General features: G+C 57.4%; 1 protein-coding gene across 8 annotated transcripts in view; it reads left to right on the top strand.

The window, feature by feature from the left end:
* Positions 1–22,306, top strand: part of CHD6 (chromodomain helicase DNA binding protein 6) — a 92,493-nt gene that overhangs the window by 33,531 nt on the left and 36,656 nt on the right. For 6 of the 8 annotated variants that reach the window (XM_074887868.1, XM_074887870.1, XM_074887866.1 and 3 more), the window contains 9 exons: positions 9,921–10,420; positions 14,566–14,704; positions 15,259–15,408; positions 18,288–18,353; positions 18,853–18,911; positions 19,276–19,393; positions 20,857–20,943; positions 21,227–21,376; positions 21,678–21,799. In XM_074887868.1, coding sequence (XP_074743969.1) covers positions 9,954–10,420; positions 14,566–14,704; positions 15,259–15,408; positions 18,288–18,353; positions 18,853–18,911; positions 19,276–19,393; positions 20,857–20,943; positions 21,227–21,376; positions 21,678–21,799 — 1,358 coding nt within the window. In that variant the 5' untranslated portion in view covers positions 9,921–9,953. The remainder of the gene's footprint in view (positions 1–9,920; positions 10,421–14,565; positions 14,705–15,258; positions 15,409–18,287; positions 18,354–18,852; positions 18,912–19,275; positions 19,394–20,856; positions 20,944–21,226; positions 21,377–21,677; positions 21,800–22,306) is intronic. The other 2 variants (XM_074887872.1, XM_074887867.1) reach the window with 1 other exon arrangement.

The following is a 22,306-nucleotide window of genomic DNA, read 5'->3' as shown; positions in this document are numbered from 1 at the left end:
GCCGTCCTCCCCCAGCATTTGGAGATTTTAGCGGGCTCAGCTGCCAAAGTGTTTTGTGTAGCTGCCCCTGCAGATAAAGTCTGGGAGGGAGATAAAGGCATGCCAGCGTAAGCAAGGAGGGGTAGGGGTCGAGCTGCTCATCTCCTCAGCTCTTCGAACTGGCGGCAGTGTAGGACAATCTTTGCAGCATGTCACGAAGTGGGCTACTGCATTCCTGGGGTCACCAGCTCTGAAAGGGCTGTGCTGGGCTGTCCCCAGAAGGGTCTGGGCAGCAATCAGAAATGCTGCTGTGAGTTCAGTGTTTGGAAGAAAGCTTGCCCAAGCAGGGCTCCTGGGGGTACTCTGGGTTCCTGATTGATGTGGTGAAGTGGGTGGCTGCTCCCAAGGTGGGTGGCTCCCTGCCATGCTCTGCAGAGCAAAGCTAGCAAGAGGTGCCATTCCATGTCCCCTGGACACCTGAGCCCAGGAGCTTGCACACCTTGTAAACAGACTCCTCGTGACACCAAGGAGGTCTGTTGCCTTCAGAAGTCCATTGAGCAGTCTCTCTGGAGAAGGTGAGATGCTTGTGTGGTTCCCAGGGCTGTCAGGGGCCATGCATTTCTGTATGTGTCTCCCTGCCAGCCTCTCATCTGCAGAAGCTCCATCTTGGTTGTCATGTAGGTGTAGGTTGAGGCTCTTGGGTACAAAGGCTGGCAAAATGCTAGCACCCTTCATATTGGTGAGAGATGGCAGCAGAGCTGTCAGCTTTCATTGGGAACGGGTTACAAATATGCTCTCTCCTTTCCCAAGTCCGTGGCTGCCCTGAGCAAGTGCCTTGTCCTGCCCATGTCCGCTGCCAGTAGATTACAAAGCCTGGGCTGGAGAGCTGGGGTCTTACAGCAGGCCATCTTGGGAGAAGCTCCTCTCTGTGCCCCCTTGGTGCCCCCCCCCAGCAGTGCCGCCCTTCCTGCACGGATTGGGATGGCTTGGCATGCAGGCACTGCCAACTGTTGCACCAGATGAGGGGCTGTTGTTAGCACAGGCAGGGTCTGTGTTTGCATGACTCTTCTTCCTTAGTAATGCATGAAAATCTGGTGGATTTATCACCAAGCTGTGACTAACTCGTGAAACCTGTCACTTCCCTCGTGACTTACAAGGCTTCATGCCAGAGTGTCTTGTCTGCTGGTGGAGGTGGGACAGGGGTGCCTAGCTACCCTAGAGAGCAATGACAAGTGATGGATTTTCTTTGAGGGCTTCAGCAGCACCATTGTTCCCTGGGCTGCCTCTCCTGTGTCCTGCTCCTCCCAGGGTACTGAAGGGTCTTCTACTCCTGCTTATTTCTGCCAAGCTTCTTGAATAACCTGAGAAATACTGAACTAAAATAAATACAGTTATCCCACAGTGCCTGTAAATCTCCTTATTCTACAGCCATGGAAATGCTCCCATCCTGCACAGACTGTAAGAGCAGAGCAGCATTGCTTGGCTCTTGGAGAGGGAGGGAATGGGAAGCCTGTGACTTCTGAGAAGCTCCTGCCTTCTCCTGGAGGGCTCTTCTGACTTTTCAGCGTGGGCTTGGAGGTGGTGGGAATGGCCTGATCCCCAGTGGTGTGCGGCCAGCGGTGTGAGGAGGCAGAAGGGAACAGCCCATGGCTGCTGTGCAGCCCTCACAGTGGAGACATGTCAGGGCATGCAGGCCCCCAGGAGTGTCTGTGGGAGCTCTGCTTGCCTTTGCTTCAAGTACTCACTTCATAAAAGGAAGGTTTTTCCTGAATTTTATGGGTCTGTTTAAGTGAAATGTGAGCTTTGATGTCTCACCTACTGCAAACGCTGCCAAGGGCCGTTACAAGAGGTCCCCAGGGCTGGAGCAGAGTCCTGACAGCAGTGGGAGCTCGTGCAGGGGAATGGGGGTTCCTCAGCCTAAGGGCACTTAGGGGCTCCTGGCCCATCTTGTGATGAGACTGTCAGGTGCCATGACCCTCAGTGCTGGGTGCATGGAGGAGTTTTGCTCTGCTGAGCGGCGTTTGGGCACCTGCTCTGGTAAGGATGAAGGGCAGGGGGAGTGGGGAGCTGCCAGGGTGCCCTGCTCCTCCACCCACAGCCAGGAGCGCTGGTCCTCATCCTCCCCCGTGGTCCCAAGGGCTCTTCGCCCTGCTGCCACTCATGGCAGCATGCTGCTGCACAGGCCCTCCTCTTTCCATGATCTTTTCCCTGCCTGCCTTCCTTCCTGCCCTGCCAGAGAGGACTAAGCAGGGAGGACAGCCTGGCCAGCCCAGGGCAGCAGCATTGCCCTCTGCCCCCTCCGTGCCCTGTGCCAGGGTGGTGGGGCACACGTGCCCGCTGCCAGGGCTGGCTCCGTCACGGGACGGAGCTTCCCGGCTGTAGTTCTTGAGGGCTGCGTCTTGGTGGAGCGTCTCGGGAATGGAGCCAGGCCCCACCTCTGTCACGCACATCCCATGGCGACTGCAGAGTCTGCTCAGAGACATGACAGAGGGTGGCACTTGTGTATTTTTAGCTTCTGCTGCATTGCATTAAGAGCTGGAAATGAGGGGTGTGGACACCCAGTGACTAGAATACAACAGCCCGTGCTGTGCACGCCACTGGTGGGGATTGCAGCTGCCGGAGAGGATGGCTCAACAGCCTGCTAGAATGCTGTGTATGGAAGAAGCTGCCTTTTCTGCTACTGTTGTGGGGCTCTGCAACTGGCTATGCAGAGAGACCGGACTGGTGGCTGCCAGCCTGACCATCTTGAGGAGGCAGAGCTGTGTGATGGTCCCCATCACGGGCTGCTGGCGCAGCAGCAGCCAGGCTGGTGGCTTCAGTCGGTGCTGCGGGGGGAGGCTGGGCAGCCCCCGGACATCAGCCTCTGTCTAAAGAACATGGAAAACTTTAATGACCCCTGCAGTCAGGGTCCTCGTGGACACTCCACATATAGGACAGATCTCTGCAGGGTTTGAGCTGTGCCTTAGAGCTAAATGCAGGCTTTCTGTGGAGGCATCGTGCTTCTCCCGGGGGCTGCTGGAAGGCCTGGCCCAGCCTGCAGTGAACGGGGGTTGAACGGTGCTGGCACTTGCATGCAAGATGGCATGTGGCACGGCTACTGCTGCTGGCTCTGGTCACGCTGCCCAGCATGGTGGTGTGGATGTTGGCTGGGCCTGGTAGCCAGGGGAGCTGGCTCTGCTCTTGGCAATGACCATGAGAAGGGGTCAGCCATGGCCTCCTCGCAGGCTGGAGCTGCCGTTCAGACCCTGAGGCTGTGGCAGAGCTTTGCCCTGCTGGGAACGCTGTGCTCTTGGCAAGGAAAGCCTGCAGGTCTCAGGGCAGGGCCCTGAGGCACAGGATGGGCAGTGGAGTGGACATCAGGCTGTTCCTCCTTTCCCCTTCCCACCCCCAAACTTGTGTGGCACTGCAGGGCTTGGGTACGGATCAGGGTGATGCTGACTGGCAAGGAGGCTCTGACACCCAGCAGTGCTGATGCAACGTCCGCTTCATCCCCATCACACCTCCCAGCAGTGCTGGCCACCTGAGTCCAGGGGAGCCTCTCTCTGCTCCCACTTGTGCAGGTATCGCATGGCAAGTGTGTAAGCTGTATAATCGGTGCCACCTTTATAGGGCAGAAGATGATGCTGGGCTGCCGAGACATGGGGTGGGAGCCCAGGAGCGCCGGAGGCAGGGAAGGTGATGTGGTCTCACAGGGTGTGGAGGGAGTGGGGCTCAGGGTGTGTTACGGTTCACTCCTGGCTAGGCACAAGGTGCAGGATCTTCTGCCCCATCCAGCTGAGTCTGACCACTTCTGCAGTACTTCTCCTGGGTGCTTGGGCTCAGTTTTCTCTTGTCTTCACCCAAAGCTGCCTACTCTTCTCCATTCTCACTTGCTCCTTAGGACTGTCATCCTGTAACATTCTAGTGTTATCCTGGCCCCCTGTTCTAGCTGCCCTTTACCTGTCCCCAGTTCCCTCCCTCTTCCCCTCCCCAATTTCTCTTTGCATTTGCTGTTCCCCTCCTGCTGTTCCTCTTCTCCACGGGTTCGCTTCGCAGGTAACTGTCACAGGCAAGGCGAGGACATGGGTTTTGGACCTGGCTCAGGCCACAGGCTGGCCCCAGGCTGGCGCTGCTGAGCTTCACTGCTCCTAAGCTCCCTGCACACATGCCAAGTGGAGTTTTTAAACTGTTCCTTCAGGTCCCTGTGAACCTAGCTCTGCTCTTTGCTGTGGAGCTTGGGGAAGGTCAGGGGTGCTGCGTGAACCTCGTGGGCTGGGGCAGCTGGCGCATCTCGCAGGCTCAGCAGTGTGGGAGAGGGGAGGGAGCCCTTCGAGGACCAGGGACAGGAGCTGCTTTGCCTGCCATCTCCTCGTGGTGTTTTCCCCTAAGTCCTGAATAAAAACTGGGAAGTCGAGTCAAGTTGGGGCTATAAATGAAATTAAAAAATTTTAAGTTAAGGAAACACACCATTAAGGCTCACACTAACCTTGGCTTTGCCTTCTAATGGGGTCATGCAATTATAAGTGCTTTCTGTTAGCCTTCACAGCGCTCTGGGGAGGTTTTAAACATTTTTTTTCCCCGACCTTCTCTTTGACAGTAGTTAGACGCATGGGACAAGACTTTGTGCTCCAGCTGCTGCTGAGGGACTTGCTTTCCTATATGAAAAGTAATTTATAGAAGATTCCTCTGGGAATAAAAAAATGTACAAATGTTACATAAAATACATTCTGAAAATGTAAAATCATTACAGTTGTCACCAAAAAAATGCCAGTTGAGAGACAGCATGAAAGCACAGCTCTAAGGATAAAAAGCGTACTGGGCGTATGGAGGCTGCTTGAGTATGGTACCAGAGTTCAGAGATGGACATCACCTACCAAAACCTGGAAGTCATTGTCTACTTCACCCCCCTGCATAATACCCCAGAAACAACAAACCTACGTGGATAGACGGGCGTGTAAGAAGACATGTAGAAGAGGCTGTTCAATGTAAAATGATGTTTCTCTTTAGTTAAAAAAAGTTGTAGTAAGAAAAAAGACACATATTCTGGGAATTTAAAAGTAACCCTGTAACTAGGCAGGACTAAAAAGATTTTGAGGAATCACTTGCTAAAGACATGGAGTCTAATAAATTTTTTCCCAAATACCTCAGGATTAAAAAGCTTCTAAGAGGAGTCAAACGGTAAATAAGCAATCGAGGTGTCAAGTGAGTGCTCACAGAAATGGTGCTGGCAGAACAGCTCGGTCAGGAAGACTCCCAACCCAGAGCCATCCCTGATGCCAGATGCATTGGAGAGTTGCTCTTAAATTAGAGGGTTTGATTTTGGAGCAAAGTAACACAAGCCACCATGCTTTGATGGTATTTAGAATTGTAAAGGAGCCTGACGAGATGTTTGGAATCACTAATAAATGGTGTTAGGGGCTGTCGCCCATCACTTGTCACCTGCACCTTAGCTGGGCCAAGAGAGCTCTGCAGGGAAAGGACGGGATGGACAATGGCAAAACAGTGAATGGGACAGAGTGGGTGACAAGGAAATCCTCCTTCATACTCTCACACCTTGAGAACTAGAAGCCATGTAGGAGGACAGCATGATTTAAACAAAATTAGTGAGTTTTTCCCATACCTTACCAGTTTGTAGTACTGAATGCCACTGGGTGCTTTGGTGCCCGTGGTTCCAGGTGAGTTCCTGCAGCTGATAGCTACCATGCTCTGGATGCAGTCCTGAGCCACAGTCAGCCTGGGCAAATGGGGAGGCAAAGCACGCTGCCTGCCCTGCCCCACTCCTGCCCACCTCGGGGTCAGAGCACTGGCCTAGACCCACCCTTGGCTGGCCCAGAGCAACCAAGGGGAGCTCACCTTGCCTGCCTGATGCAGCAAGCATCCTGGGGCTACCATTTGCCAGGTTTAGGCTCCTGAAGCTGGATATGTTTCTCCCCTGTGAAGGGGGTCTGAACGTGGCAGTGTGTCACTGCTGACTGTTGCTGCAGACACGGTGGCCAGCAGCGCGGGCAAAGCCGTGGGCAGCCTGATGGCTCGTGGAGACGTGTGTCTGGAGCCACTCAGCCTGGAGGTTGCTACTGCAGCAGAGCTCCCTGCGGTGCTGTGTCCGCATCAGTGTGACACAGGCCCTCCAGCCCCTCGCTGTTTGGAAGCAGAAGTGGTGGTTCCTTGCGGCACAGGGGCAGCAGCTGCACAGGTACAGCGTGCTCCTGCCTGCCGCAAAGGACCGGCCGGGCTGCCGCAAGCAAGCTGTGAGTGTGCTTTGAAGCCATGCAGGAGCACAGATAATGCTGGCGTTGCTTTCTCAGGCTTTTCCTGTTGACAAGAAGCCAGGATAAACTGAACCTCATCAAGGGGAAGTAGGAAAAGCCCATTTCCTGACTCGCAGCAGTGTGCCAAGCTCTGACTGCAGATTTGTACTCAGCAGCACAGTCCTATGTGGATGGCAGGAGCTTGCTGTGGGCTTGCAGGAGTACGACATGGAGCCTTTTCCCATCAAGACAAACCAAGCAGCCTTAGTTGCAGAAGGGTTTCTGGGGCTGGCAGTACCTTGCCTGCAGTTGGTGTGGAGGAGCCTTGTTTTTCTGCCCCGCTGTGCTTCTGCAAGTCCCAGCCGTGAGCTGCTGCGTCCCACGGGCCGGTGTTTGATGGCCCTTTCATGGCAGGGCCTGTGCCAGAAGCTTCTGGCTGCTCCAGCTGGAAGCAAGAGCTGCTGACTGGTACCAGCACTGCTCCCTGGACACAGCTGGCTGTGACATCTGATGCCCATGGCAAAGTGCTGGCACTGCCGGATCTGGGGGCCTGCAGCGCTGCCTGGGAGCTGTGCTGGGCTGGACACGTCTGTACTCCCACCGTGACGGGCTGGCCTAGAGGCTGGAGGGGCTGTTGGCAGAGGTGGTGCAGGGGGTGCGGAAGGATTGCTTGCATTTTCACAAACCTTCTCACAGCTCGTGGTTGTTTCTATAAAGCACTCAACTTCCTGCTGCAGCAGGGCTTGTGGCAGGCTGGGATGTCTTCATCAGCAATCACTGAAATGCCCTTTCCGATTTTTCGAAGCAGCACAACACAAGCACGAGGCAGTCCCCACAAAGTAGGTCACGGTTTGAGGCCTGCTCTCCTGACAGCTTTATCAGCCCGTCGCATGCGGTGGGGCCTGAGGCTGCTGGCAGGCAGTGGACTTGCCAGTGGCAAGCAGGACCTGCCTGGCTCCATCGCCTGGGTTGGAGCTGTAGATGCAGGCAGCAGATGGGGTAGCAGGGAGCTTTGGACCACTTGGCTGGTGTGCAGCGGTGGAGATCATGAGCCAGTTTCAGCACTCCCTGCTCCATGCTGGTTTGCTGGGAAATGCTGATGCACACAACGAGAGGGACCCACATTGCCATGCCTGGCCTTTGTGGCTCAGCTCCCCAGGGCACAGGCTGTCCGGGATGGAGCTGCTCCAGGTGCTCAGCACCATTCCCAGCCCAGTCCTGTGGGTGAGCTGGCGAACCCCTCTCCATCAGGGCAGGTGACATCGCCTGCTCTTGAAGGGCACCAGAATTGCAGTATCCAGACCTGTTGCTCGCTGGGTGGTCTGCCTGGAAGGGAGCAGCCCCTTGCAAGAGTCAGGGCTACAAGCTGTGGCTGGGAAGGAGTAGTTCACCCTCCTGCTGTGCAGGGATCCTGAAGATTTGCTTTCTGTCTGATATCTGCACTTGGCTGCTGTTCAGCACAGAAGCTAAAGGAGATCCAGGCTCTTGGGGGTCTCTGAGCTTTGTAGCTAATACAGTACATTGTTCCAGCTGATCCCCAGCTTGCAAGATCTGAGGAATGCAAAGGCTGCGACTGATCCTGTTGCTCAACCTGTGGGTTCAGTGGCAGCATCTATAGTGCTGATTTTCTCTCAGCCCAGAATAGGTTCCCCTTAATTGCTTGGGTGCACTTTGATTGCCTGTTGTGTGTCGGGACGGCTGCTCTCCCCTGTCCCAGGTCGCTGGAGCAGACTGGCAGCCGGGGCCAGGGCAGAGCACTGGAGGTGGCCACACATGGGCAGACCTGATGCCAGATGTGCCGTCAGCCCCACTCACGGGTGGCTGCAGGGGCAGTAGGGGTCCTTTCCGCTTTGCAGCCTGTTTCGTTTAATGCTTCCATCTAATCCAAATCAGAAATCCAAGTGTGCAGAGTGCCCTTCACCTAGATCACCCCGAACGGGCCCCAGTCCTCAGCCCGTAGGATGTAAATATTTGCATTCTCACCCGCAGCTTCTGGGGTATCTGAAGATCGGGATGGTGCTGGGGGTCTGTGGGGCCAGGGCATTGCTGACAGAGGCACTGGTGCCTCAGCACCAGGGTAGAGGCTTGTGGAGGAACCAGCACCCCCGGCCTGGGGCAGCCACAGGTGCAGGGTGCTGCGGCAAGCACTGCCACTGTCCCCACGAGTGCACCATTGCCTGGCACCTCCCAGGCCACTCACCAGTGGCCCCATGGCTTCCCTCCAAGGAGGTGCCACCTCCAGTCTGGCGGGACAGGCCTGGCGGGGGCTCAGCCCCATGCCTTGTCTCATGGGACAGCCACCAAACACCTGTCTGCAGCACTGGCTTTCCAGCCCTGGTCGCACTGCTGGGCTTTGTCTGGTGCTGAGCTGCCAGCCCCATGGCGGTGAGGCAGGCTGGGGATGGCTGCAGCTCTTCTCTGGTCACGGCCAAACTGTGCATTAAAAGGGTGAGTTAATCAGGTGGTTGTGGGTGTAAAGTTTGCCATCTGCGAAGGCTGCGGTTTTGCTCTCCCGCTGCAGGGCTGGAGGAGCAGCCTCAGACTGCCTGTGCTGCCGGGGCAGTGGGCAGCAGTGGGCTCTCAGCGGTGCCACGAGGGATCGGTGCTGGCTGTGGCCCCAGTGGCTCTCCGGTGGCCCCCTGATCAGAGGCAGAGAGGAGAGGGTGCAGTGGACTGGCTGAGAGCGCAGGCAGGGCCAGGTGCTGCCAGTGCTGGCGTGCTGGGGATGGGAGCTAACTGGCAGAGCAGCTGAAGTGGAGCCCAACATGTTACTTTCCCCCCACTTGCTGCACACAGCTACGATTCTGCCCAGCCTTTTGTGCATCCCTTGCTCTCTCCCCCTCTGGCAGCTGCTGCAAGGAATGTTTCTGGTCCCCATTATGAATCACATCGTCACCTTGGGCTGTCCCCTGCCAGCCCTAGCAGCCTGGGCTGCTCTGGAGGAGCCAGGGTCGCTGCTCACAAGCCTGAGCTCCTTATTGCAGACACTCCTGCTGCTGCTCGAGCAGAGCTGGGCCTTTTCATGCTGTTTTCTGGTTGGGCCTGCCACGGGAGAGTGTGCTGCGGAGGCGGCTGAATTGCTTTCAATGTTCAGTGCTGGGAAGTTCACAGGAAGTGAAGGAAGAGCTGAAGCAGGAAGAGCAGCTCTGCTCTCCTGGGCTGGAGGGAGCCGTGACACCCAGCAGCTCCTGGGAAATGTATTGGTCTAACCCTGTTCTGCTGCCCTGAGCTCTGCCCCGAATGGACCTGAGGGCCTGCTTCTTGCCTCCGGAGGCTGCAAGGAATCCTTAATTCCCTCTCCCTGCCCTGCCGAGACAATCCCTGGCTCTGGGCAACAGTCAGGAGGTGGCCTGGGCATATGGCTCACACTGGGTCTCAGCAGAGTGGGGTGTGGAGTGTGTGGTCAAAGACAGGACTGTGCTTGGGGACACAGCAGAGGGGCCAGTTGCCTCCACTCTGAACCTACATGGGCTGGTGGGGACCTGAAAGGCCTCTAACCTGTCACCCTCCCTCAGGCAGGTAAGGGGGATCCTCCCCATTGAGCTGCATCTGCGCGTGGTGGCCATTAGCCAGAGTCCCCCGTATGTGAAGGGACATTGCTCGCACTGCGCCCGGGTGATTAGAGCCTCCCTGGGGCTGCAGGTCCTCCTGGAGCGCCTGCTGCTGCTATTCGTGGCATTTGCTTTACGTGCCGCCTTTCTGTTCTCTCTGCAGCCGCCAAGCTTAAAAGCGCTGAGCCGCTCCCCAATGTCGGATGCCTGGGAGTGCAAGGCACAGGACCCCTTTGCCAGCAGCGAGGAGCAGGACGAGGTGCCCCACCAGGTGACGGTGACGGCCACGGACTCGGGTGGCCAGTGCCAGTGCCCGGAGGAGGAGCCTGACGGGGCTCCCCAGAAGCGGAGCAGCACCCAGAACGGGATGCAGGACAGTGGGGGCGGGGGCACAGGCGTGAAGAAGAAACGGAAGAAAAAGGATCTGGGAGAACAGGAAGGGGGAGAAAAAGCAGCTGTGGAGGTGAAACCAAAGAGGAGGAGAGAGCCTAAAGAACCAAAAGAGCCTAAAAAGGCTAAGGAGCCCAAGAAGCCGAAGGAGCCCAAGCAGAGGGAGGTGGCCAAGAAGCCCCGGAAACCTCGGGAACCCAAAGGCCCCAAGGAGCCTAAAGACAAGAAGAGCAGCTCTGAGCCTTCCCCCAGAGCAAGGCCCAAGAAGAGCAGGTGGGTGGTGGTGTGACCTCGTCTCTGTGTCTGGTGTGGATGGGGCTGTGGGCTCTCAGGAGCTTCGGCCAAGAGAGCCACGCTGGGCTACGACATTGCAGGGTGCGCGGGCTCCTCGTGCTGAAGGCTGGACGTTGCTGGTTGGGAGGCCAGGATGAGCTCTCCGGCCATGCAGAGACAAGACAGGCAGGTGTCCTTTTGGGGATGAGGCCCTGTGAGACCCTAGATCCAGAAGAGGACCGAAGAGTCTTGGCCTCTCCTTGGCCTGGCCTTTTTGCTGAATGTCCTGGGGGATAGAGGGACCTTAGGGAGGTGTCTCACCAGGACGGTGAGGTGCTGTGTGGCAGAGGGCTTGTCATACCTCTTTTGGGGCCTGGGCAGAGGGTCTGTGAGTGAGACGAACCTGACCCTGGGCTGTCTGTGCATGCGAGGGTCCCTGCATGGCCGGGGGCTGGCAGCCTGCCTTCCCTCGGCTCGGCTTTGGGAGGATGGTGGAGCACATACAGTCTCCTCTCCCTTCCTGGGCAACAGGACCCATCCCTCTCTCGCAGCTGCAGAGCTGTGCTGGCAGCAAGATGAGCAGTGGGGGGAGGCCCGAGGACTCCCATGTGCTGCACAGCCCAACACCACCGCCTCCAGTAATTCCTCATCCTTTTAATTAACAGACTGATTGGCCAGAAGCTCTGATTTCTTAACTGATTTATTTTTAATTGGGAATGTGTGCCGATAGCATAGCAGGTCTCAACAGCACCAGCGTCATTTGGTTTACTGTCGTGGACTAGTGAGAATAAGTGTTTTTGGAGAGTCCTGTACAAAGCAGGCTTATCGATTGGAGCTGGGCCCTCCTCATGTACTGTAAATAATCCATAGGATGAATATAATTCTACTGTAAATGGGATTAGTACAGGAGCCAGCTGGGAATTTTTCAGCAAAACCTTTCTTTGTTAGAAAACACCGGTTTGGTAGAGCTTCTCGAGGGCACTTTCCTGAAAATGGTCACCAGAAGGGGCATCCCAGGGTCTGTGGGATCTGTCCACCTCCCTCCCACTGTGGTTGCCAGCAGGACATGTGTGCAGGGTGAGGACTGAGCCCTGGGTTTGCCACAGCCCTGCTCCTTCAGAGCTCACTGACAGCCAGATCCTGGAGAGGCCAAGGCTGCGGAGCAGGTGCCAGGGCGGCCGTTAGTGCCATTGGCATGGGCTGGTGGTGAACAGAAGAAGGTGTGGGGCAGCAAAGCTCCCACACCAGGCTGGGAGGGAGCTCAGCAGGGCGAGAGCCAGGCGCCGTGTCCCTGGCAGGTCCCTGAACTGTGCATCGCTGTCACTTGTGGTGTTCCTCGAGCCTGGGGCTCTGCACAGGAGGAAGCCAAGCCCCCACATCATGGGGTGAGCTGGAGCGGATGGGGATAGAAGCAGACAGTGCTGGGAGGATGAGGAAGGGCTCCTCAAGGCCCCAAGGAGGGCTGCAGCGGAGGGGCTGGAGGTAGAGAGGGGAGGAAAGGGGCTGCAGGCAAGGAAGGGAAGGATGAAGCCCATGTAAAGGCAGCATTGGACACTGAGGAGGATCCTGAGACGAGGGATGCAGCTAGCAGCTTTTCCTAATGTCACCTCTGCTCCACCAGTAAGAAACTGCCATATGAGCAGTTCACAGAGGTCCACCCCTGCGGTGGGACCTTTGGCACCAGGTCAAAGCAGGGGACACCTGGGGAAGAACAGACCCTGGAGGCTTGGGCTCCTGGAGGCACTCGTGGCTCTTGTCCAGGAGCTCTTTGTCACCCTGGCAGGTCCCTTGGCTGCCAGCAGTGCCTTCACAGGGCGCTAAGAGCAGCCCATGACAGTGCAGCCTGCCCTGGGTGGGCAGGTCGCTGCTAGACATGGGGATTGTGGCGGGGTAACCCCACCTGCAGAGCTGGAGACCCTGGTCCGTCCTGCAAAGGCACAGCAGGGTCTGGGGCTACCAGGATGGGGTCTGAAGGGGAATCTGCTTGCTGTGCTGGGGGCCAGCGTGCGGAGCCCTGCTGAAGAGGTCACTTCATGCAAAAAAGACCAATTAATGTAACTCCACAACACATCATGCAGCCAGAAGAAACCATGTGTGGAGCTCTGTGCTTTCCTGATGCCCTGTCCCCGTGGAGCCTGAGCCCATGGTGCTTCCTGCCGCTCACCTGCACCTTCCAGGAGGACCCAGGTCCATCCCTGTTGCTTGGAAAGTCCAGCCCATGGATCCTCCTTGCAGCTTCCCCACCTCCACAGCCCCTCTTTGAGCCTCTTCTCGAACTGTCACCTCGGCCTCTGGGTCAGCCACCAACAAACCCACCCACAGGAGGAACAGCCGCTGGGTGGAGACACCCATGGGTGTCAAGGTGGAAGCTCTGCAGGGAACAGGGCTGTGTGTCCCCCTGTGCCCACTGCCCAGGATGGAGACGGGGAGGCCCTGGAGCCCCTGACAACGTGGGGAGGGAGAGCGGCAGGCAGGGTGAGCACTCCATGCAGATGAAATGATTGCTGGGAGTCCTCTAAGTGGCAGATAATGGTGACATAATTTCTTCTAAATTATTTCTAATCATAGCCAACTACTGGTTCATGAATGAAGCAGTTGTTAATTGTGACTTACAAATCAATATCTTGGGAGTTATTGCTTGGGTGGAAGCAGTGCTCTCAGTGCATTTTCAGGGGCTCTAATTGAAGCGCAGGTGCACGTCCAGGGCATTTGTGGCCTAAACAACGGATTTTTAACTGCTTGGTTTTTGCCGGTCTCAGGCAAGCAGTGATTTTTCTCATGAAACAGGTAAAACCTTGACATGGCTTTGAAACTAACTGTTCCTCCACTGCTGTGCAGGTCTGGGACATGGAGGGGACGGATGGTGGGGCTGTGAGTGAGGAAAGGGATGTTGCTTAGCCCAGGGACAGGCACCAGCTCTTTGAAATCTTCCCCTTAAGAAATCTTACCCTTGTGGAGGGTAAGGATGGATGGGCACATTGGGAGTGGTTGTTTCTTACCCTGGTGCTTCCTGGGTGCATTCCCTTGCACAGGCAGGTTGTGGTGGGTGCTGGTGCCATGGGGGGCTGGGTTGCCCTGACCCCGAGAGCGTGCCAGGAGTCTTGGCTGTGTCTTCGCATGTTTTATGTTTTCAGGAAGGTGGTGGGATTCACTGGGAGCAGGTCCCAAATCCCCTTGATTACTTGAGCATAGAGGACAGTTGCCTGGTGGGACGGAGCCTCCCAGCAGGCCCTTGGAGGCAGTGGTGACCACCATAGTGGGCCACTGCACTGGCAGGAGTCTGGGACCTGCATCCTCCCCATGTTCGTGGCAATCACGGGGTTTAACTCCCCCTGGCTGAAGGCACAGGCCAGCGTCTGCTTGGCTGCGGTCTCAGGAGGGGACTCAGTGCTGTGGCTCAGGGAAGACAAATCACGAGCTGGAGCAGCTTCTGCCTCAATGCTGGTGTAAAGTTACTGTGGTCTGACAGGGCTCTGCGGCACACGCAGAATGTGTCTGGCAGAATGGCCAGTGCTTCTCAGACTGGGCCAGAAGGTTTGTCTCCAGGGTGCCAGGATGTGGGTTGTCTCTGGAGCTGCTGAACTGTATTCCTGACTGGCACAGGACGTGTTTGTGAGCGCTCTGCTCAGAGTGGGCACCTCGTTGCCCTGGCCTGCTGGGGTTGGCGGTGGGAAGATCCTCCTGGAGCCTGCGCTGGACATAGGTCCCTGTCTCAGTCTCCCAGCTGGGGCAGAGGCTGCCATGCCCTGGTGCAGGACCTGCCTTCACTGTGGAGACTTCATGGTCCGAGGAAGGGAGAGGCTGGCCTGGTTCCTCCCAGCTCCTTGTTACACCTGAGCCACTATCCACAGCATCCTGACCTCACACATCTGTGCTCCCCATGGCAAAGGAGCAGTGAGGACTGGCCATGAGCTGTACCCCATCTCCTGCAACCTTGGTGGGGCTGTTCCCCTGGCTGGTGGGAGCCCCCAGCCCCTTTCTGCCCCACACCAGACCGGGACATGTGGACCCTTTCATCCCAGTGTTCTGGAATTAGATGGAGCTGCCTCTAGGTGATCCAGCAGGAGCAGAGCCCTGTGTGGGTGCCTGCTGGCTCTCCCCCAGCATCCCTAGGACAAGGTCTAACTGTCAGTCTGTCTTAGCAGCAAGGACACCCCTGTGGAGAAGAAGAAGAAAGGCAAGAGGAAAAATGAGATACCAGTGGACAGTTTGGATTTGGATCAGGATCTCCTGAGCCCATCCGTACAGAGCCCAGAGGAGTCTGCAGAGTTGGCTGACAGCCAGGTATGTTCAGAGCCCTCGGCTGGCTGCCGGCGGGGGAAATCCCGGCTACCTCTGAGCGGGAGAAGAGCTGGGCCCCAGCGTGCAGCAGTCAGAGAGCATTTTCAGCAATGTGGCTGGTAGACCCCAGCCCCGGGACTGGCACCTCTCCAGGCTGCTTAAAGTCAGCTGGTGGCCCTGTGTTGGGTGCACGCTGCTGCCCTGGGCACTGCCCGTCCCTCAGCCTAGAGTTTCCCTCTCCTCCATGGCTCCTGGCAGCTCCCCTTTCCCAGCACGGCGTGGGAGGGCAGGTCGGCCCTGCGGGGCTGGGGAGCTGTGCGTGTCTCTGCAGGGCTCCTCTGCTTAAGGCGGAGGGGGCTGATGGGGCTGTGTGGGTCAGGCATTGATGGAGACCTCAGCACCGCCGTGTTGGGCTCTTCCTACCACCTCCGTCCCACTGGGGCAGGGGTGGGCTGGAGATCAGGCACTCCTGGGGCTTTCACTCCTCAGCTTAAGCAAGGAGGAGGTACTTGGGCTGCCCATCTCCCCCATGACCACCTTTTTCATCCCATACGCAGAAACGCCGCTCAGGACGGCAAGTGAAGAGGAGGAAGTACAACGAGGACCTGGATTTCAAGGTGGTGGATGATGATGGCGAGACAATAGCCGTGCTGGGAGCGGGGCGAACCTCTGCGCTCTCCGCCTCCACTCTGGCGTGGCAGGCAGAGGTAGGACTGGATGTGGGACTGGGGTGATGGGGCCTCCTGCCTCCCACAGGGTGTCCCAAAGGTGTCAGAGTGGAAGATCCCAGCACAAGGATGGGGTGAGAATGTGCCTGTCTGGGAGTGTGCAGGCTGGCTTTGAAGGGACTGTGAGTGCACAAAGGGATGGGCAAGAGGTGTGCAGGTCCAACTGTCCCCGTCCTGCTTGGAGACTAAGGCCTCTGGAATATGTCATGTAGCTGACCTGTCCCTGAAGGCATGACTCACCCACTGCCCATGCCCACATTTGGCTCCTGTCTCTGTAGCTCCTATCTATGAAATTAGTCTGTTAATTTGGCTTTGCCAGCCGAGGGCTTCGTAGGTGTCAGGTCATTGTTTTCTGCCCACATTGCTGCTCTCCATCAGTGTCCTGGATCATAGGGATGCCAGCCTGACACCTGCCAGCCCAGCTGATCCGCCGGGCAGCATGGCAGGGATCTGGGCAGCATGGCAGGGACCAGCCAGTGTAACTCGCTGCCCTGCCTCCTCTGCCCACTGGTTCAGCGCTGGCTCCTGGCTGACAGCTCCTTCCTGCTGGTCTGTGTCGGATCCTGCAGCTCATTCCCTCTCTTTGATCACAAGCAAAGCTGCCAGACATTAATAATGGTCACTAACTGTTTTCATAGTGTTCCTGTGTCCCTCTCAAGTCCCCTCTTCACAAGGCTTTGGTGTGGGTATTACTCAGCTCTGTTGTTAAGCCAGTAAATAAGACCTGGCCTGATGCTCCCTGCCTCACCCGAAGGGTTGCCACACACCCACGGGAGGTGCTGCCGGTGTTGCTTCAGCTGCTGCCCGGGGGGGGCCCTGTCCCAGCTGGGCTCCTGGCAGTGATCCCTCCAAGTGAGATTTTCAGAACAGCAGGGTGGGAATCAGTTGCCCTTGGCATGTGTCCATGCTGCCACCCTGCTCTACTCATAGTCCTGAACTTCCACCTCAATTTGTCTTGCTCTAGATGAGTTATTAAGGCCAATGTCTGACAGCAGCAAGGCTCTCTGCTGAGTGGCTGCTCTGGGCTCCTGCCAGCAGGCTTGGCTGGGCCTCGCCGTGGCTGCTCCCAGGGTTGGGACTGACCCGGCAGGGTAAGATGGGAGTGCTGGGACCTCAGGGCTGCTCTCCCCACGGCCTGAACTTGCAGCCTTCCCCACTAGATCCTGGCCATGTTCCTCAGCAGCTCTCCGGGGTGGTGCAGGGCTCCTCCAGCAGACCGCAGGCTGCCAGTGATGAGCCATGGACCCGTGTGAGCTGCCTGGGCTGTGTGTCAGTATGGAGCTCCCAGCCACAGGGCACTGGAGGCAACTGTGATGGCAGCACTGTGCCCCTGGCCGTATGCACACAAACCCTTTGTGGCCAGGGTCAAGCTGGAGCCCAGCAGCACCAGGGTGGATGCCAAGGCACGGGGAAATGGGCGCTGCACAGTGGCTGCAGCGGGAGCATCTTTGCGTGCTCCCTGTGGCCATGTTACCTTGGCATGGGGCAGACCTTCCCAAACAGGGCAGAAATCCCGCTTTGGGCCATAGGACTGCAGCTAAGGAGCCCAGACAGAGCTTCTGTTACCCTGCTCACTGTGTTGGGGTGCTGGGTCCAGTATCCTGCCCCACACCACAGGGAGGGTGCTGAGGCAGCAGGTCAGCGAAGACTGGGGCATGGAGGGGTTGCTGCAGCCCTGGGCACAGCCTTGGCTTTCCCAGACCCTGCTGGGTGAGTGCTGTGGGGTGCCCCGGGGTCTGTCCCGCCCCAGCCTTTCTTGGAGGGGTCTTTCTAGTCTGCAAAGGGGCCTCTCAGGTCTGCTTTGCCTTGGACCAGGCTCTGTCTCCTGAAGGGGATGAACAGAGTCCTTCTCCTTGCTGCTCAACACTTTGCTCTTCCTCCTGCTGCCATACCATCTACCAGCCAGGGTGGAGCTGATATTTCTGTTGCTCAAGCAAGCTCCACATTTTTGCTGTCTGTCCTCTCCCCTTAATCTTTCAGTGCCTCTCCTGCTACAGCGTAGGCAGGCCCAAGCCTGGCTCTCTTGTCCCTTGGTGTTCGGTGGGGCGGGTCCTGCCACAGCACACGGCTGGGAGAGCCTTGCCCTGTGCCTGCTCTCTCAGAGCTGGAAGCAGGACAGCGTTAGGGCCACCTCCAGCAAAGCTTGTGTGCTCAGTGTGAGGGAGTGGGGTGGGAGCCCGTGGGTGACCAGCGGAAGGTCTCTGCAGCCTCATGGGATGATTTCCTCGTGGCAGAGTCAAAGCCTGCAGAGGGAAGGAGGCAGCACTTTGACTCTGCTGGGAAGACTGCACGGACAGCTGTGGGCTGAGGTGCTGTTGCCTGTGTCCTGTGGCCAGGGGCAGGCTGTGGCAATGGGCGATGCCTATGGCAGGGCAGGGCCCAACAGCCCTGCTCCCTGCTCTGCTGGGGCCCGTGGGGCCACCCAGCACTACAGGGTTGTATAAATGCCAAGGCAAGTCAGAGATCTCTCCGAGATAGGCATGTTTTGATGTATGTCCTTCCTCGAGTCTTGGAGCAGAAGCGCCCAAGCTCCCTCCTCTTTTCTGGGAGACTTGCCACCCTCTCTGGCTGCCCTGGTCTGGCTGGAAGGACACACGCAGCTAAACATGGCAGTGCTGTGGCCTCGCCGGCCTGGGGAGCACAGGCAGAGGGTGAGTGCAGCTGGGCTGGCAGCACCTGCACCCTTGCACCCAGCGAGGGTTCCCCAAGGCGCAGCTCTCCCAGCTCCCGCTGTGCCGGCACTGCCTGCGTGGCTGGTGGCCTGGGAGAGGAGCAGGCAGCCGTTGGGTGCTGGGAGGGTGCCAGAGGCCAAGCCATGCGATGAGCGGGAAAACAGCACCCTGCTTTCCTGTCCCCAGGAGCCTCCCGAGGATGATGCCAATATCATTGAGAAGATCCTTGCCTCCAGGATGGTGCAGAAGGAGGTGAGTGGCAGCGATGTCAGTGGGGCTGGAGGTGCCTGGGCAGAGGAGAGACGGGAACTGGCTACCTTGAGTGGCAGGGACATGAGACATAGGAGCAGTCAGTGTTGCGGTGCCAGTCCTTTCACTCTTTGCAGGGTGCTGATGGGGTGTGCCCAGACTGGCACCTTTCTGAGTTGGGGGTCAGTGTGGTGCCTCTCCTGCCCTGGACACCAGAAAGCCTCTGGAGAGGAGTCAGGCCCAGGCTGATGCCCAGGAGGTGTTTGAGTGCCCCATGCTCAAGGATGGTCTGACATCATGTTCCCCAGGGTTGCTGAGCCCCTGAGGCAGGCAGCATGCTAAGTGCCTGGGCTGTCTTTGCCATCCATGGGTCATCCTGGAGCCTGTGGCCGGGCAGGGGACACCACGCAGGGGTCACCTGTCTGTGCCCATGCCACAGAGGATGTCCCCCAGTTTCTGCACAGGCTCTGACTGTCACTAACTCTCCTTCCTTTGTTTTCAGGCTCATCCTGGAGGCCTGGCGTTTGAGATGGAGGAATTCTACGTCAAGTACAGGAACTTGTACGTGCAGCATTGTCGTGCTCTGTGCTGTGGCAGCAGGCCCTGTGCATGCAGGAGTGAGGGCTGTGTGCTCCCACCTTCATCCCATCCCCAGCTGCAACCCCAGCATCCCTGTCCTGCTGCCCCTGTCCTCCCGAGCCAGCCCTGACGGTGGGAAGCTGGAAAGCCACTGCAGCTACAGAGCTCAGTCTTGGCCTGGACCTGGGCCACAGCTTCCTCCAGTTTGGGGTTTCCCATGGCGAGGCATAGGCTGGGTGTTCTCTGAGTTGCTGGGAGATCCCTGTTGCTCTGCCTGGTGGATGGGTTTGGGCCCAAACGCCTCTTTGGTCACATTTTGTTGATTTTTTTTTTTTCCCCTCTGCAGCTCCTACCTCCACTGTAAGTGGGCAACTCTGGAGGAGCTAGAGAAGGACCCCAGGATCTCCCAGAAGATAAAGCGCTTCCGGAACAAGCAGGCTCAGATGAAGCATATTTTTACAGAGGTGAGAGCTGAGCACAGCAAGCAGCTGTGCCTGACCTCGGCACACCTGGGCCCAGTGCAGTGGCTGAGCAGGCCAAGAGCTGAGCCCTGCCTCTGGCACCTCCCTGCCCAGGGGAGACCAGCTCCAGGGCCAAAATTCAGGGCTGGTAGTGGGCAGGCCAGGGCTCACAGTGCCTGCCCTGCCTGAGCTCTGCCATAGCTCAGTGATGGTGGGGTGCTGCCCAGAGCCCTGCCTGTGCCCCCTCACTGACACTGTGGTAGTGCCCAGGCAGCAGCATGGCACCTTGAGCTTCCAGGCTGCTTTGAACCGGGGCACAGCACAAGAGGGTGAGCAGGTGGGGATGCTGGAGCCCAGGGGCCGTGACAGTGCCTTCAGCACCCCTGGTGTCACTAGCAGAGGTGTGGGCTTGTCCCTTGCCAGGCACTTGCCAAACCTGGAAACGTTGCTCAATGGGAGGGAGGGCAGCGTGCAGTGCTGGAGGTGCTTTCATGGCAGAGCAGAGATGCCGTGGGAGAGAGAGAGCTATAAATACTTGGGCTTAGGGCAGCTCCTGCCTGCTCTGCTCTATAAGCAGATTAATCTTGTTTAATATGAAAGGTGTTCTATAATTTATCTTGTTGCTCTGGAGATAGTTGTTGGATCTCCTCAAACTGCCCCTTACAAGTGTAAATCAGGCCAGTAGGCTATGAAGATTTCTCCATGGATGTAGTTGGAAAGCTGTGGGTGTGTGTCAAATTTCTCACTCCCAAGTCTGTTTGGGGTCTTTCCCAGGATGCAAAGAAAAAGCATGTGTTGGAACGCACTGTACCACTAACAATTTAGCAAGGAGCAAATGCTCTTTACTGTGACTAACTGGGGCTTGAGGAGCTGTGAACATAGAAGCCTGTTTTTTCTCCTTCCCAAGCCCTAGACAATGTGTCTCTCGGAGGACCACTGCTAGTCTAAAGCCCACTCCTCCCTGGGTGTTCCTGGCAGAAGGATGAGCCCTTGCCTCGTGAGCGGTTGCTGCTGGCAGCTGCTGAGCTGCAGGTGGGGAGAGAGAAAGGCAGAGACAGAGAACAAGGTGTCATCCCTTGCAGAGGAGTGGAGTTCATCGGGGTGCTATGTGTGGCTCTGTGCTGTGGCAGCCACAGCTCTGGATGCTGCACATAAGCTGGAGCGTACAGCTCAGGGCTCTGTACCTCCGGGCCGGGTGGGCTGGGGAGGACATTCCTGCCTCCCAGCAAAGGCAGCCTGGAGCCCACGGCTGCTCTAAAGTGAGAGCTTTGCCCTCTGCAGGGCTTTTGCATCCTCCTTGCCCAGAGACAGATGTCACGGAGCTGCATCCAGGGCACTTGGTGTGCTGTGCACAGCTAGCAGCATCCTAGAGACAGATGCCCCGCAGCTGTTTACTCGTGCCCGCCATCTGTTTAACCCTGGAATCACCTTGAACTTAACTCTCTTTTTACTGTTCACTGTTGCAGCCTGATGAGGATTTGTTCAACCCGGACTACGTGGAGGTAGATCGAATTCTGGAGGTGGCTCACACGAAGGACCCTGACACTGGGGAGGTCAGTGGCTGCATCACTTGCTTGCCCCGCGGAGGGAGGGAGGGAGGGAGGGAGCGAGGCTTGGCAGGGGGCCCAGACCCACATGCATCATGTGTGTGTAGTCTCTGAGCACCCTGAGGCCTTCCCAGCCTTGCGCAGCCTGCGCCCTGTCCCCCGGGCCCCTCGGCACAGGGGTAGATGGAGGGTCAGTGACTGTCGTGTGACTCGCTCTCAGCTTCAGCCTGCGCCCGCGTGCTGGGGCTGGGCCCTGCGCTGTCTCTGAGCCGGTCTCTCCATGCTGCAGGAGGTGACTCACTACCTGGTGAAGTGGTGCTCGCTGCCCTATGAGGAGAGCACCTGGGAGCTGGAGGAGGATGTCGACCCAGGGAAGATTAAAGAGTTTGAAGCCCTCCAGATCCCTCCAGAGATCAAGCACATGGTAACGTACACAGAGGTAACGTACCCGGCTGGCAGCTCGCTGCCCTGGGCAGGCAGGGACTGTCTGTGTCTTGCCAAGGTCCAGCTGTGCTGACCTTGTCCCTGCTGCTGCAGTGCAAGCCTCATATCCTCCCATCGGATGGGTTAGTTAGCAGGAGCTGAGGGTGGGATCCAGAGGCCAAGACCTTGCTGTGAATCAATTGTCAATGACTGTTCTGAAGTGTTGTCCTGATGCGCAGCCCCAGACACGGGGTCTGGCCTCGCTGAGCGTTAGCCTCTTCCTCTCCACGGACCTTGCTCCTGCTCTCTCCTCCTAGGAGCGCCCAGCATCTGAGTCCTGGCAGAAACTGGAGAAGTCCCGGGAGTATAAGAACAGCAACCAGCTGCGGGAGTATCAGCTGGAGGGAATGAACTGGCTGCTCTTCAACTGGTACAACAGGTGAGGAGAGGCTGGAGCCCTGTGCTCCCCCAGGGAGTCCTGCTGGCAGTGGGGCCCTGGTGTGTGCAGTCATGGGAGCAGCAGAGCTGGGGGAGCAGACCTGTGAACAGGGCCCTGACAGAGCAGCCGTTGAGACCTTCCAGTGCTGGAGCTGGCAGGCAGCTGCCAGAAAAATGGTTTGTTTTAGCTTTGCAACTGAGTCTTTAGAAATATTTCTCCCTGGTAAATGCTGATGAGTCTTGGAGATAGTAGGGCTTAGCTGTGGGTCTAAGATAAACCTGATTTTTGGTGTTGGCCAGACTACTGGTGACTGATTCCTGTGGCAGGAGTGCAGGAATATGCATGTTCTCAGCTGCAGCAGGCCATCAGATGCATCTTTCATGGGCTAGCGTGCACCCAAAGGACAGCATCTTTCACACTAACTTTGAGTCCATCATCTTGCAAGAAGTTGGATGGTCTGGCTTACCCAGACCACTTTGGACCAGTGTACCAATGTCCCCCTCACCC

The sequence above is a fragment of the Strix uralensis genome, chromosome 18, assembly GCF_047716275.1.
Source record: "Strix uralensis isolate ZFMK-TIS-50842 chromosome 18, bStrUra1, whole genome shotgun sequence".
Taxonomy (NCBI): domain Eukaryota; kingdom Metazoa; phylum Chordata; class Aves; order Strigiformes; family Strigidae; genus Strix; species Strix uralensis.
This window is presented reverse-complemented; position numbering and strand designations above follow the sequence as displayed.